The 17,437-nt window shown below is 32.7% G+C and overlaps 1 protein-coding gene across 1 annotated transcript; it reads left to right on the top strand.

Moving 5' to 3' along the window:
* The first annotated feature begins 6,040 nt into the window (after positions 1-6,040).
* Positions 6,041-14,079, top strand: LOC114327609 (tRNA-uridine aminocarboxypropyltransferase 2). Its single transcript, XM_028276281.2, has 3 exons — positions 6,041-6,310; positions 6,369-6,715; positions 13,679-14,079. The coding sequence occupies exons 1-3, from the start codon at positions 6,222-6,224 to the stop codon at positions 14,014-14,016; spliced, it is 774 nt and encodes a 257-aa protein (XP_028132082.1). The 5' UTR covers positions 6,041-6,221; the 3' UTR covers positions 14,017-14,079.
* The last annotated feature ends 3,358 nt before the right edge of the window (positions 14,080-17,437 follow it).

The raw sequence follows: 17,437 nt of genomic DNA, 5'->3' as shown, positions 1-17,437 counted from the left end.
AACTTTACCACCTATAACAGCATGATGAATTGAACTCCGATTGTGACAATCTTTGAGATGCACGTTAGCGTTGTTCAACAGAAAATAGTCTACTAATTTGATGTAACCCCTGCCAGCAGCAATATGAAGAGGCGTTATTTTGTCTTTTCCTAATTTAACATCTACATCGATCCCATTTTCTAAATCACATTTCACAATTTCTAAATTGCCTACTTTTAAAGCAAATAGGATCGGATTATCTATATCTGTACTTGAATACTGAACATTGGCTTCAGACTTTGTCAGAGGAGTAGCTACCGCCGTATCAGCCCTATCAATTATACGGGGCCCCCGACATTCAGGGGCCCCAACGCGGCATATCGAAACCCCGACATTCAGGGTCCCCAACGCGACATGTCGAAACAAAATTCCATTAAAAAAATTGAACAAAATATTCTGCAATTATTTCACTATTAAAACGCTTTTAAATAATCATCATCGATTTTTTTAATCGCATAATATATTGTTGGGATATATCGACATTTTCGTGTAATGAATTCTTTATTATAAACTATATTTATATATTGTACAGGTACCTATCTATTTTCTGCCTCTAGCCGTTCTATAACAGCAGAGGTTTTTTGTTTTCAAGCTACTTCTTATTGTCTATTCACCGTTGGCTGTGTGAGACATTGTATAATGTATAATGCGAAATTGCAATATTTGTAATCGCTTTGCCTTTGATAATTTGAAACATTGATACACTGTGTATTGTTTGCGTATATTTTCGTATAATCTGTTCTTTATCTAAAAATTGTATTTAGGTATATCTATTTGCCGGTCGCTCGCCGTTAAAGAACAGAGCTTCTTTGTTTACGCTCCTTTTCAATGTATATTAACCATTGGCTTGAAAAAACTGAATCTGTTTTAAAACAATGAGTCTCAATTCAAATCTTTTTTTCGACTTTGGATTATTAGAGTTTAGATTTATTATTATTATAGTTTAGTATTATTATTATCTATATTTGAGTGTTATACGCTAAACTTATTAGTTCCTAAGGTTGTATTATGCAATTTGCAATTTATTTAAATTTTGCAATGCACAGGGTGTTTTATTAATAATTGGAAATAATTTAACTGTAGATTCCTGGGCTCAAAACATGTATTAAGATTTAACCCAAATCACTTAGTCTGAAAATGCTTCTTACAGAAGCTAGAGAGAGCTGTTTGAAAAAGGCGTCTTGTAATTAGTTTTTTTAAATACCTCCAGAACGCTTCTATTTAGAGAAACCAAAACTGATACGCCTATTTATCTTTCTTTTTTATCTTTAAATTTTCAAAAAAAGCTATAAAAACAAAAAATCGAAAATCGGTACGTTTATTCCAGAGATGAATCGATTTCATCAATTTCGAATTTCTAGTACCGGTCATATGCGTCCGTTTTGAGTAGGTCAACAGGTATTTTATCGCATTATTTTTTGTGTTTTTAATTTTGAAACATTTTTGACACTAGATTATTAAATTATTAGGTACTAAAAGTTACTCTTGCTTTATGTCGGTAAAATACAAGGTTTATTTGAAAAAATTTTTAATTTTGATCGAATTCAAAAAACGAAAAAATTTCAAATTGATTTTTCTAGAAAACGGTGTATCCTACCGACTTAAAGTTTTAACTTTTAGTACCTACTAGAATACCACACAATTTAATAATCCAGTGTCAAAAATGCTTAAAAGTTAAAGACTAAAAGTTATGCGATAAAATAACCGTTGCCCTACCCAAAGAGGATGCGTATGACCGGTACTAGAAATTCACAATTTATGAAATAGATTTATCTCTGGAAGATAAATGGCCGTACCAGTTTTAGTTTTTCTAAAGAGATGTGTTCTAGAGGTATTTCAAAAAACTAATATAAAAGGCACCATCTTCAAAGAGCTCCAGCTTCCTTAGGAAGCCTTTTCGGAGTAGGTGATTTGGTTAAACAGTAATATTTTGAGCCCAGGAATCTACAGTTAAAATATTTCCAATTATTAATAAAACTGTATTGTTTTGTTTTATTTCATTATCTTTTATTTTGTAATAATATTGACGATTTGTGTAATTTCAGTAAACTGTATTTGTTGTTGTTTTTTTACTACTCTTTGTACCTACGCTTTGTCCATAAAATTGTAAAATTTTCAGTGACAATAAAGTATATTTCTATTCTATTCTATACACCCGTTTTTGCTGCTTTTGTTGAACATTTTTTTAGCACTATCCCATATCAGTCGTGGAAAAGGGCCCCGCGACAAACTTTGATAGGGGGCCCCTGTGAGGCTAGCTATGCCACTGGACTCTGTCAATAGTCGAACTGGTTCAGAATCATTCTTGAAAGTGGCGCAATGTAAAGGAATTTTTCCGGTTGACTCTTCTATTGCGTTAACATCAGCTCCCTTTTCCAACAAATATTTGACTATGTCTCTAGATTTGGAACGTACAGCTATATGTCGTGCAGTGTCACCATCATTATCCATTTCGTTAATCATTGCCCCTCCTTCAACCAACCGTTTCACATCACATAAACTTCTAGATTGTGTTGGAATAAACGGGGTAAACTCATGCTTAACTGTGTCATAATTAAGCACTGCCTTGGATGTATTAGTGAAATAATTTGGGTATATAAGTTCTGTGTATGTCAAAATGGACTATAAATATCTGCTCATATTCACATTTTTATACAGTTCATAATAAAAACTCATTGTATGTTCCACCAACGTAACCTACTCGTTAAAACTGCTACAATATCTTTTTCTTTGCACAAACGGCATGATTCATTTGCAAACAAGTTAAATCAAAACATTAAGTGAAAGTTACGTCGATATGGAATATTATTGATATGTATTGTCAATGTAATAATGAGGAAATGGCTATTATCGGTGGACGTATTGTATAAAGTTGTATATTGTTATACCGGGTGTCCACTTATATTTTCCCCCATTTTAACTGCCTATAACTTCTAAACGGCTTGAGATAGAAAAATGCGGTTTTCGCTGAAATGTTTTATTTTAGTAAAAGTTTTGTCTGAATGTATTGAATTTTATATATCACTTTCAAATACGAAAAAAAATGGCGGATTTTTGGAAAAAAACGTTGTTGACTTTTTTTAATGGAACACCCAGTATATTTTTTTGTAAATTGAAAGAAAGGTCATTCACCTATCCAGCGATATAAAGTTTTTCAAAATCGGCTGTCAAATCACTGAGTAATTAATTTTTAAAATAAGAGGTGCAGCGTGGATATCACATACCTAAATAACATACTAAGCAAAATGATATTATGTTATGTGATTTCCACATTGCATATCTCATTTTAAAAATTATTTTCTCAGTCATTCGACAACCGATTTTAAAATTTTTTATATCGCTGAATAGGTAAATGACCGTTTTTGAAGACACAAAAAATATACTGGGTGTTTCAATAAAAAAAGTCAACAACGTTTTTTTTTCAAAAATCCGCCATTTTTTATTTAAAAGCGTTATAAAAAATGATCATTTACCTAAAAATTTGAAAAACGGTCATATACCTATCCAACGATATAAATTTTTTAAAATCGGTTGTCAAATGACTGAGCAATTAATTTTTAAAATGAAAGATGCAATGTGGAAATCACATAACATAACATCAATTTGCTTAGTTATGTTATTTAGTTATGTGATATCCACGTTGCACCTCTCATTTTAAAAATTAATTACTCAGTGATTTGACAACCGATTTTGAAAAACTTTATATCGCTGGATAGGTGAATGACCTTTCTTTTAATTTACAAAAAAATATACTGGGTGTTCCATTAAAAAAAGTCAACAACGTTTTTTTCAAAAATCCGCCATTTTTCTTTTCGTATTTGAAAGCGATATAAAAAATTCAATCCATTCAGACAAAACTTTTACTAAAATAAAACATTTCAGCGAAAACCGCATATTTCTATCTTGAGCCGTTTAGAAGTTATAGCGTGTTATAGGCAGTTAAAATGGGGGAAAATATAAGTGGACACCCGGTATATTGTAGGTATGTACATTTATATTTAACTACATGTATATTATAATATGTTATAATATATTTAACACAAATAATATTACTTTATAAAATAAACACAATATAGATTATAAATTCCAATAAACACAACACATGCGCTAATGTCACTGTCACTGAATATGATAAACGTCAAAATTTATAGTAAACAAGGTATCAAAGACATGCCGTATTATTTATTCCTGTTTAACTTATTGTGACTTTTATGAACAAGTAGCCTAATTTTGTGATACTAGTTTCTGTGAGTAAAATAGAGACCTAGTATAAAAAGTAATTCTTAAATAATTTCAAGCATGTGCTTGAAATGGAAGAACTATATAACGTATTACAGTTTTTTAATATTATTTGAAAAATAATTAAAATGAACTATTCTGGGAATACCATAAACGATGCAGTTTGTTTAATAGTCAAGATAACCTCAGAAAAGGTGGGGTGTAGAATAGCATTATGTTGTTTTATATGCCATTAGAGTGAAAACTTAGTCTTTTTGCTAGCAGTTGCCGCTAGGGCATCTATGCCATTTCGTTCGTTGCAATCCGGGACTGCACGCTGGGGTTTGTTTTGGTTGGATCAGGGAGAGCAGCATATGTGCCTCCTGATGAGAGACTAATAAGTTTCGAAACCGGTAGGGGTGCTTGCAGCACTCTCTGATTGGACTAGAATATGGTTCGGCTGTGTTTTCGTTTTGCAACGAAATTGAAAATGGTTATTCATTTTCAAAAAATGACAGCTTGACGACGCCAGGGGTATTATTACCAGAGATATGTCAACAATAGATCTGGCTAGTCATATGCCACTCAATGCATCGGGGTGTAACGCCGATATCAAGTACGGTGGTCTAGCTATCTTTGTCTGTCGTGCGAGTGTGAGCGTATCTACCAAGAGGTGGGAGTAATGGAACGACAGTTACACAGAGGCGGCAGCCATCATATGCTAGAGAGAGAAAGCTAAGCGCCGGTAGAGAGAGATTGATAGACCACCGACCCGAACTGTTCCGCGTTACGCTATTTTTCGGACTGGCCTAATCTATTCTGTTATTATCTATCTATGGTTATTACAAGCGTTAATTGAAACTCGTCTTAAATATCTTTATAAATTGTAAAATTACTATTTTTTAATAAATTTATATTGTTTTTGTATCAGTTAATATCCCTATTTTGTTATGTTCATTGGTTTTAAATTACTATAGAAATAGTTAAGGAATGAAGAAAAATATATTGATGATATGCATTTCCAAAAAATATTTAAGAAGATGGCCTTACATGTTTTTTTAACTTTTTGGATATTGCATGCTACAATGCTTTCGTTTTATGGAATATGATAAATCCTGAATGGAACACCCAAGTAAACATGAAACATCACAGAAAACTATTTCTGGAAGAGCTTGAAAAACAATTAACCTCACCCAATATAAACGAAGAGCTAATGAATCGATACAAAAAGAACCCACCGGATAACATAAATCCGTAATCGATGCCATAGAAACCACCGGTATTAGTGTAAAGAAACAAATAGAAGTGCCGGAATCTGCAACAAAATGAGGTCGTTGATATTCATGTAGGGGTAGTGACAATAAATATTCAAAGTGGTGGGACATTTGTAAAAGATTTGTATGTAATACTCATTAAAATATTTGTATGTAATACTCATTCAAAACGTGAAGAAGTCCATATTGTCAAAAATAAATGCAACTACTGCCAAAAAGACGAGGATGGGGAACCATCTTAAAAATTTAAACAAATGGGTACAATAATTTAGGATTATAATTTTTGTTTTTTGTTAAATTAAAGATACTCTTTAATAATACTGACTATTTAAATCACCCTTAAAAATGCTATTATGTATACTTTTACCATTTTACAAATTGGGCGTGATTAGGCCCTCTCCTCTATTTGACAGTTCCACAGTGTTGCCACATATAATAATTGCCTGGCCTTGCCTAAATTTTTGTACTGATGTACGTTCATTCAACACTAAAAGAAGATTGGTTTACAGAATGACATTGACGTTATCTCTATAACCATACTTTTATTCGAAACTATGTTGTCAAAATGAATATTACTTTTTTATGGTATATACTTTATATATAAATAATACTAGATGCAAAAGTTTACATCTTTCCGTATAATATATATGTTAATGAATCCTTTTACAAGTATAGCCTTAAAAATCAGTCATGATTGAAGAAGAACTGGATGCCTTATCAGACTTGGCTTCAATTCATGCAGATCCTCCGGTAATGAGAGATATATGCTCTAAGTGCCAGTAAGTTCGAAAATATTTTACCTGGTTACATATAAATATTGAACCTTACATTTTTTAGTCGTCCTTCCACAGTTTGCTATTGTAAATGGATACCAGTTCCACCTATGTGCCCAAAAAGTAGTATTATACTGTTACAACATCCAGCAGAAGAAAAGAGGTGCCTTAGAACTGCCACTATGTTACAATTAGGTTTAGATTCTTCAAAATGCCTTGTATTTAAAGGGAAACGCTTCCCGGGAAAGTATAACATTCTAGAAGATATATTAACTGCTTCAAACACACTATTGCTTTATCCAAGCAAAACAGCTGTAGATATTAGAGAAGTGCTTAGGGAAAATTCTCATAAGTTTTATAATATAGTACTTATAGATGGTACTTGGCCACAAGCAAAAGCAATATATACAGGTACGCATTACTTATACTGCTGCTTGTGATACCCAAATATCCTTAGTCAACATATTTGAATTGTATGGTCTAACAACCCATTAATTCTCCTACAAGGGTTATAAAAACTACATATACCATAATTGATTATTATTATTGTCTCAGATTTCTCACCCCTTGATGTCCGCTCTACAATTATTAATGTGTGACTATCTGATCATGAAGCAGTATATAAGAAGTTTAACATCTTCAGCAAACCCTCCTTGAAAACCCGATGCTTTTATCTCGAAAATTACTACCAATGTCTCTATCACTGAATATATCAACGAGTTACCACGTACAGGGCAGGCAACCTATCTAAAACTTATAAATCTGGCTATAAAAAGTGGCAGGTCTACAGGGAGGAAAAATGGGGATATTTCCCACCTAACAAGGTACAAAATTAAAGAAAAAAACATTTTAAAACGTTTTAACATAAAAATATATTTGCTGACATGAAACTTAAGCCACAGTCTTACTCTTTTAGTAGAATTATCCTATACTTACTCTTTTACCACAGTAGCATTATCCTATAAAGGAGCTCTTCAACCCTTGCCTCTTAATAACAGCCAGATCAGTACTGTTGATTCTGTAAAATTTCTTGGTATTTTCTTAAACAGCAAACTTAAATGGTAGTACTTAAATTTATAATGGATTTTTAAGTAAAAAACTAGCCTCAGCTTGCTATGCAAAAAGATTTATTTTGAAGGAAATCAATTTTGCATCGTCCAAAAATCATATTTTTCTTTGTTCGAGTCTCATGTTAAATATGGTCTTCCTTTTAGAGGTTATGGTTTATGGTACAGCTGCCCAATCCAATGATATTTTCAAATTACAAGAAAGCAATAAGGTATCTGTTTGATCTCAGAAGAACAACACATTATAGAAGCTACTTCAAAGATCACGTGATTTTAACATTTCCTTCTTTATATATTTTAGAAACTGTTTGCTTAATTTATAAACACCTACATCTTTCCAGCAAGACCTAATCATGACCATTCCACCAGAAATTCTACCTTTGATTTCTATTTATTGATCCCATCCACTGAGTAGTAAAGAAATCGATATTATATTTATTTATTTATTCACAGACAAGCCCTATTCAGATATAATATTCCTCAAAGAAACTATACAAACTTCTCCCTCTACAATTTAAATCTGCAACATCTTTTCCCAAGTTCTGTAAAATGACAAAATCCTATCTATATGAAAGACCATATTATTCAGTAGAAGAGTTTTATTAACACATTGCGTGCTAGGTCGCTCATATATGAGAGACACAGATGTTCTGCCAGGGGCCGCATCACTCATTTTTGATATACACGTATGACTGACTTTCATTGCTGTGGCCCCCGAAAGTATTATCCCGATTAAGGCATGGCCCGCAATGTGTTAGTGAATAACTAAGAAATTACAGTACCCTTGTGTATCTACAAGTAGTATTTTTATTTATATTTGGGTGTCATATGCAGTTAGTCCAGAAAGCCACTGCGCATCCGCTAGGAAAAATATTCCGATCCGGATTTTTTGCACAATCTTACTCAAAAAGGACCCCTTTTAACAAATTTGCATGTTGCGAGGACCAAAAGTAGGTCAAAAAATTTTTAAACGTTTTTTTTTGTTTTTTTTCCTAAAATTATTTTTTTTGCATGGGACAAAGTTTTTTTAGGTTTTTTGGATCATTCCAAATAGAAAAGGTCTTTAGTGACATTTCTCTAAAGTTGATAGTTTTTGACATATAAGCGATTAAAAATTGAAAAATTGCGAAATCGGCCATTTTTAACCCTCAAAAACTATGTGAAAAACTGAAAATTTGAATGTTGCCAAGGTAGGTAGATATTCTTTAAACATCGATTGATGAAATCCCGAAGAGTTTTTTGCAATACAATATTCAAAACTCTTTTGTTTTTTAATTGCTAATCAAGCGTGCGCGACACTATTTTCCACCGACAGTATGGTGCAAATGAAAGGAATAAATTCGTTATTTCGTAAACCGGCGACTTTAAGGAAAAATCCCGAAACAGGTCGATTTTTATTTTTAAGTTATGATATTGTGGCATACCTATATGGTATACTAGTGACGTCATCCATCTGGGTGTGATGACGTAATCGATGATATTTTTAAATGAGAATAGGGGTCGTGTGCTAGCTCATTTGAAAGGTTCTTTAATTCTCTATTCAGTAATATAAACATTTATATAATTATTTATAGAGGGTGTCCTTCTACTTCTTTTTTTGTCAAATAATTTAATTTAATAAAAAATTTTTGGACACCCTGTATAAATAATTATGTAAATGTTTACATCACTAAATAGAGAATTGAAGAACCTTTCAAATGAGCTACCACACGACCCCTATTCTCATTTAAAAAAATTATCGATTACGTCATCACGCCCAGACGGATGACGTCACTAGTATCCCATATATGCCACAATATCATAACTTAAAAATAAAAATCGGCCTGATTCGGGTTTTGTCCTTAAAGTCGCCGGTTTATGAAATAACGAATTTATTCCTTTCATTTGCACCTGACTGTATACACATACACATGCAACGGTGGAAAATAGTGTCGCGCACGCATAATTAGAAATTAAAAAACAAAGGAGTTTTGAATACTGAATTTTTTTTCGGGATTTCATCAATCCATGTTTAAAGAATATCTACCTACCTTGGCAACATTCAAATTTTAAGTTTTTCACATAGTTTTTGAAGGTTAAAAATGGCTGATTTCGCAATTTTTCAATTTTTAATTGCTTATAGGTAAAAAACTATCAACTTTAGAGAAAAGTCACTAAAGACCTTTTCTGTTCGGAATGATCCAAAAAAACCTAAAAAAACTTTGTTCCATGCAACAAAAATAATTTTAGGAAAAAACAATAAAACATTTTTGACCCACTTTTGGTCCTGGCAACATGCAAATTTGTTAAAAGGAGTCCTTTTTGAGTAAGACTGTGCAAAAAATCCGAATCGAAATATTTTTCCTAGCGGATGCGCAGTGGCTTTCTGGACTAAGTATTATATTCGAATATTGAACTAATCTTATTAGTTCCTAAGGTTGATTATGCAATTTGCAATTTATTTAAATTTTGCAATAGATTGTTTTTGTTTTCTTTCATTATTTTATATTTTATAATATTGGCGTTGTATGTAATTTCAGTAAGTTGTAATTGTTATTGTTGTTATTTTTGAAGTGAATACTTCCTATCACTCAGTATAGAATATTGACGGGACCAAAATCATATTTGGCGTCCTTCAAAAATCGTGACGAGATTGGTAACATTGAGGTATACCTAATACAAGAATAAAAAACCGCTAAACGCCGTAAAAATGAGTGGCGCATACAATATTCCAGCTACAAAAGATCTGATTGAATATTACGTGGCGCGAAAATGTATTTTCATTTTGATGAAAAATAAAAGTCTAGTTTTATTTTAAAAGATTTTTCAATAATATTTGCTAAATTTGAAATAAAACGCGCCACAAAAGAGTAACTTTGACACAATTTGCATTTTGAGGCTTTTTTGTGGCGCGTTTTATCATCCGAGTTCATATCCCAGCCATCCTAGTAATTATGGCCGGCAAATGAACTCGAATTGTCCGATCAAACTTAGCGTCGTAACCACTACAACTACATAAACCATTTCAGCGATAATGGTTAAATAAATTATACTTTTGGAGCTCGGCAAGTTCTGAACGGCTTAACCGATTTTGATCATTAAACATGATTTTGAAATGTATTGACAAGTAGTATCTGATGCATCCAACGGCAAGTATGATAACTGAAGGTATTACAGGATTTTTTGAGCTTGAAAAACCGTTTTTCCCATAAGAAATAGATTTGATCATACTTATGAAGCCTATAACTTAAAAATTCAAATTTTCCCAGATAAGAGGTATACACCGTTAGACTCGTCTAGAGCCCTCCTACAAACGCTCCGTTTTTGGCGCAATTCTTAGGTTGAAATTTTGAGTAATTGTCGAAGAACCAAAATTTCTAAAGTTTAATTTTTCAGTTTTTCGGATATATTGAGCCGTGTGTAGGTATGATCTTGACTGCTTCGGCACCATTTAAAATCTTAACTCAACGCTATTGATTTGGTGTATTTGCGGTTTTCCTGTCTCTCCTTGAACCCAAGATATGTACGACCAAAAAATATGCCATTTTGTATTTGCCTAGCCCTATAGCTGGCTTATGGGTAGTCAAAAGTCACAAACTACACCGGTTCTGAATCGGCCCTAACCCCCTCTTGAAACACAGAAAAAAATTCAGATTCGGTGTAACTTTTCCACATACACATACATATCCACAAACATTTCCCCGTTTTAAATAAAAATTGAGTCATACTTCTGAGCTCGGTAACTTTTGAATGGTATAACCGATTTTTAAAATTAGACATGCTTTGGAAATGTAATGACCAGTACTATCAGACGCCGTAAAGGTCGGACTTAAATTTTTGGGAGTTTCGGGGACGAGAACGAAAAACAGACCATAAATGGGAAGGGCCGTAAAATTCACACCCTTGGACCAAAATGGAGAGTTGACATATCGATGGGCGAGTCTTTTCCAAACTTTAAGATGGGATTTGGCCCAATTTTCAACTTAGGCAGATTTAGCAATTCAAAAACTTCGTGTATATATAAGGCGTGTAGAAGCCAAGTGGTACAAGTGCATTTTTGGTACTTTTGAGAAAATCAAGTTTAAAGTTTAACACTTTTCCTAAATTCTACCGCTTGTTTTTCAAAATAGTTAGTGATTGGCTGTTCTTTTTAACTTTAAAAAAACTTATGTAATAGTATATTTATATCAGATTGAAAAAAAGTTCGCATTTGATAAGATATTTTAGAAAAAGAAACAGGACTTATACCCATTTGTCTTCCAATTAAATACTTGGACTGTACCTACTTGTACCTTTATTCTTTTAAATACAATTTAATTAATAAAACACCGAATTTTTGTAAAAAAAGCAAACAATTGCCATAATATAAAATGTAAAAAGTAGGAACACACTAGAAATAAACTTAACTTAGTCATCATCGCTTTCAAAGCAGTTATCTGGTTCGTCGGGTTCTTCCTGAATATTATCCTGAGTACCTTGATCTGGGATGTGTTGTCTTTCCCGTTGTTGGTAAGGCAAATTTCTGTAGAAGTTGTGATGGATGGGAGGCACAAACTGCACTAATTCCATAAGATTAGCATATGTTGCCCTGTTTTGATAATGTCTTTCTGGTTTCACATGGTAGATTATTTGAGGTAGGTAATTTGTAATATTTGAGGTTTTCCCTGACGATTCGGTTTCAGGCACAAATTTTCAAAAAGAGATTCAGTTTCTACACTGTTCTTGAAAAACAATGTATTAGGACGATCTTTATATATTATTATTAATCAACGTAAGATTTTCATTATTTATGTTTGTTTACTCTTAATGGCTATGAACACGTGTACTTGGTTCTACAGCGATTTCCATCCACGTCTAAAATGTAACTACGCAAAAATATAATTACTAAAATTACTAGACAGGTTTAGACAAAAGAGTAAGTTTAGAATTACTAGACAATTACTAACAAGTAGTATTAACGAGTTGGTTGCCAAACGATATAACTAACACTTGTTTGGAGGCCAAGGGATGTAAGCATACTCATATCCAATGGCAACCAAATGATAAACTATTTTCAGGATATAAGTGAAATACCCATAGATGTCACTACTGGTTTTAAATTCACTTGTATCCTTTGTACTCAACATTAAAATGGGTATTGACTACCTATTACTGTAATTATCTCCAACTTGACCAAAATTGCACTTATACCCCTTGGCTTTTAGACGCCTCATATAAGGTTTGTTCCAACACGACCGAGAACCGTCACGAAACGGTAACGCTTCTGCGCAGTAAACATAATCCGTTCCAACAAAAATATGATCGTCATCGGATCGTCCTTCCCACTGTTCCAACAAGAATTGTGATCTTTCGGTGACGGTTTCGTGATGATCATTTCAGTAATCGGGCAAATGCATAATGTGCTGGTTGGACTGACTTGCGCACTAGGATTTAATTCTTTAAAGTTTTTGAGCCTTTGATCGACTAAAAGCACACAAGCTGTCACCAACAAAAATGACAAATATATGATTACCGTCATGGGACGATAACTGGGTGATACAATTACAAACATGCGCACAACAAACGGTACAAGTAGTTTCGTGACGGTTTCTGGACCGTCCAAAAGTTCATGTTGGAACAAACCTATAGTGTCGCATGTAGGGGTATTGTGCGCCACTGGCGAGAACTGCCGTTCTCTGGTAATACCCACATAATACCTATAATTTTGACTTTCTTTAGTTAACTAAGTACAGATCCCGATTTTATCTATTATTTGGCTGGCTTCGGGGTGGTTTCAAACCTATAGGGGAGATTTGTTCAATTTTATCAAAAAAAAAATAGTGTGATACATGTTTTATTTGTAAAACTAATTATCGATCCTGAATTTGATATTATTGACTGGGTTCGGGGTGGTTTCAACCCCGGTTTGTTCAATTTTTTGAAAAAAAAATCGAGCGGCACGTTTTTGTACTAAAAACTAAATACAGATCTTTAATTTTTGACTGGTTTCGGGGTCATTTTAACCCTGCATTGATTTGTTCAGTTTTTCAAAAAATATAGTGCAACACATTTTTCTATGGTAAAATTACGATATAGATTCAGAATTTTCTATTATTGACTGGGTTCAGGGTGGTTTAAAATTAAATGAAATTAAATAGAATTAAACACAATTAAATGAAATTTAAAAATTATATAAAATTAAAAATAAATCGAATCTATAAGAAGTATTTACTTCTGTGTACTCTCTGCAAATGCCACGCTTTCTTTTTTTTTCAGACGCTTTATAAGCTTTGTCTATAAAATTGTACAATTTTCAATGACAATAAAGCATATTTCTTTTCTATTTTAGGTAGTTCGATTTTACACAACATTAAACAGATTAAGATTCTGAATAATGATACAAGTAATTACATAATTAGAACTCAGCCTACTGATGGTTGTTTGAGTACTATCGAAACAGCAGCTTTAACATTGAGTCTTTTAGAGAACGATAACAGCTATAGAGAAAAGTTATTGGAACCTCTTAAGGCGATGTGTGAGTTCCAGTTACAGAATGGAGCTGTTTCACACCAAAGCAAGGAATTTAGGATTAAAAACAATACATATCCTAAGCTGATTGGGAAAAGGCTAAATAGAGTATTGAAAGAAGCAGAAAATATGACTAATAATTGTGATAAGGATTCATGATTCATGAAAATTATCCTATAGACTTTTGTATTAAATAAATTTTTATTAAATAGTTATGCCGTTTATCAAGTTTTATTAATACTTTTTGATTTCCAGCAATATAATTCGGGAAGCTTGGTTCTAAAAGGGCCATTGTCATAATTTTTTGGAAACTGTTTTGAAAGATTCATATACAAAATGATCTACAGTGATGAGCTCACTAATAACCGTCAAAATAACGCAAAAGATGAAAAACATATTTACAAAAGATGAAAAACATTACATTGTGAAGTGAAAACAGATCAAACTTGTAGAGGTGGAAATTATCGATATAAACGTATAAATTAACATTACATTACATAGTTCCCACCTTAAGACGTATTTGATGAAGTATGAAAACTGTCACTGTGACAGAAATTTTTTATAAAATACTCCTGTCACAGACGTCCAAAGGTGGGAAACTATATAATGTAATCTACAAAGAAAAAGGCTCTCCTGTAGCTGGCTGTATACTATATATTACAAAAAACAAGTAAAATCCTTTATAAAAGGTATATTAAATATAATATATAATAAATATAATAAATTTTATTAAAACTCTCTTAAAAGGACTACATCACAAGCAGAACTAGTTTTCAATCTGATAACAGATCAGCATCAGTGCTGACATGCTAACCACCATAATGAAAATATTAGGGTAAAAACCCTTTAAACTTAATCAGTCATGGAAACATCGACTATAATAATTATTAAACATGGATGCACAAGATATCACATGTATTATGCTCAGGGTACCATCTGACCCCAAAATGAGTTGTTCACATGTTGAACAGTTGCCAACAACCGAAATGTGGTGTTACAGGCGCATCTTACACAAAGTTGAGTCCGGGAATCTTTACCCGTGCGTCATCATTTAAAGCAAACGAAATAAGTCGCAAGATAAATAAGATAAATTTACTAAACGCAACAGCAAGTCACTTAAGCGCTGGTTTCCTCGAAAGCGGTGCCGACAAACTGAGACCGTAACACTGCGATGAATGACGTCATAAAAAACTGTACCATGCAAAATAATAGCGGCGGTTTCTAAGGATGCGTTGGAAGCCACCGCTTGCTGAGTTTGCACATTCCATTGCCGCAGTGAAGAAACTTGAATTTTTCACCGTAATCTGACGTAATTCATCGCAGTGCTACGGTCGCAGTTTGTCAGTGCCGCTTTTGAGGAAACCAGCGCTTTACTGTCACTTGCTGTTGCGTTTAGTAAATTTCAATTTCCGACTTATTTCGTATGCTTTAAATGATGACGCACGGGTAAAGATTCCCGGACTCAACTGTACACAGTGAGTTTTATGTATAGAAACACTCAATTATATCGAAAAAGGCTTCCACGATTTTTATAGATTTTGGTAGGTAGGGATTTTCTAATGCGGTCGATATTATAGTGCTAATTACATTGTTGTCATATTTTCCGTTTTTCTGGAAATCTAATGAACTTTTTTATTTCAAATGGAACACCCTGTATATTTTTTGCGTTTTCAAGTCCTTAAGAAATACCGATTATTTTTAATGTTATATTCCCTATACCTAAATGCCATAAGTTAGAAGTTATTGCTACATTTATTTAAAAAAAAATTTTAAACAAATTACAAAAATCAATTTTTTGGCCCGGGTAAACACTATTAGGTTGTTTGGATCATTGGAAATAAAAAAGATCTTTTGTAATTTTTCTCTAAAATTAATCGTTTCCGAGTTATAAACAATTTAAAATTGAAAAAAAATCGAATAATGACGATTTTCAAGGTTTAAGAACACAAATTAACAATGTTATTTTTGAAACTGCGAAGTACCCAAATTCAAGCTCAAGGCTTATTTTATCAGTTACCGATAAGTAATTTGAGATTGTTTGATTTTAAAACATTGGTTTTTAGTTGTTAATGCAGCCAAAAACCTAAAATAGTGTTTACCCGGGCCAAAAAAATTGATTTTTATAATTTGTTAAATTTTTTTTTAAATAAATTTAGCAATAACTCCGAAATTATGGCATTTAGGTATAGCGAATATAACAAAAAATAATCAGTATTTCTTAAGGACTTCAAAAAGCAAAAATGTACAGGGTGTTCCATTTGAAATAAGAAAGTTCATTAGATTTCCAGAAAAACGGAAAATATCACAACAATGTAATTAGCACTATAATATCGGCCGCATTAGAAAACCCCTACCTACCAAAATATATAAAAATCGTCCAAGCCGTTTTCGAGATAATTGAGTGTTTCCATACATAAAACTCACTCTGTATATCCTGGGTTGACCCAATTACTAATGTGGAAGTCTTGCGTAGAATGGGGAAAGAGTGAAATTCTCATTATCATCAAAACTAAAAAATTAGAATATCTAGGACATGTAATGAGACATCAATAACGTTACGGCCTTCTCCACTGATTCTCCAAGGGAAAGTAAATGATAAAAGGACCGGGAAGAAGACGCATTTCCTGACTTCAAAATTTACGAAAGTGATATAACACGACTACCACTGAACTCTTCCGCGTTGCGGTAAACAAAGTCAAGATAGCCATGATGATGATGATCACCAACATCCGTAACGAATAGGCACTTTAAGAAGAAGAAGTATGTTGGAATCATCGGTATATGCGGGTTAAAAACACCCTCTCCTTTGTAATTTTCCTTGATGATATAGATATATAACAGAATATAAAAATAATTTTCTTAGTTATTGATAAAATAGGAAATAAATAATTATGGTCCAGCAAATTAATAATAAATATATTATGTACTTGAGAATTACACTGAGAAGGTAAAACGACAATTATTATAAACGTCAGTACTATGCTCGATACATAAACAAATATATTGCTGTTTACTGAGTAAGAAGTGACACCGGTAGACGCCTGGCGGGGATAACTGGTCTAGTGATAATTAGTTTGTTATCGAATACAGTTAAAAATTATTAATATGGCTATTAAAAAATATAATAAAAGGGTGAAAATTAAGTGGTGTATGAATTATTCGTCTTCTTTTGAAATCATAACCCTGGATGGGTCTTTGCCTGTCTGGCTATGTCCTTCCATTTACACCTCTTTATGCCCTTCTCATCCAATGTCTTACATTCATAGTTTTTAGGCCGTCTTCTACCTTAGCCTTCCTTTGTTTCGTCTTCCTATCAGCATCCATTGTAATATTTTCGTTAATGTTTTTGTATCTTCTTGTCTCTGAACATGCCCCGGCCATGATAGTCTTTGACTTTTCACAAATCTTACAATATCATAACCTTCATTTAATTCATTAATTTCGTCAACATTAATTTCATCACATGATCAAATGCATAGTTTACGAGTCTATAAAGGACATACAGGTAAACATTCATTTTTATTTATATAGATGAAGTGTGCTCTCTTAACATAGGTAATGATAAGAATAAAAACAAAAA

The sequence above is a fragment of the Diabrotica virgifera genome, chromosome 1, assembly GCF_917563875.1.
Source record: "Diabrotica virgifera virgifera chromosome 1, PGI_DIABVI_V3a".
Lineage (NCBI taxonomy): Eukaryota > Metazoa > Arthropoda > Insecta > Coleoptera > Chrysomelidae > Diabrotica > Diabrotica virgifera.
This window is presented reverse-complemented; position numbering and strand designations above follow the sequence as displayed.

What these genes read in the sequence shown, in the direction of transcription:
- LOC114327609 (XM_028276281.2), top strand. Translation starts at nt 6,222, where the DNA reads ATGATTGAAGAAGAACTGGATGCCTTATCAGACTTGGCTTCAATTCAT. An exon ending in GATATATGCTCTAAGTGCCA is followed by an intron (nt 6,311 to 6,368) that starts GTAAGTTCGAAA and finishes TACATTTTTTAG; the next exon opens with TCGTCCTTCCACAGTTTGCT. An exon ending in AGCAAAAGCAATATATACAG is followed by an intron (nt 6,716 to 13,678) that starts GTACGCATTACT and finishes TTTCTATTTTAG; the next exon opens with GTAGTTCGATTTTACACAAC.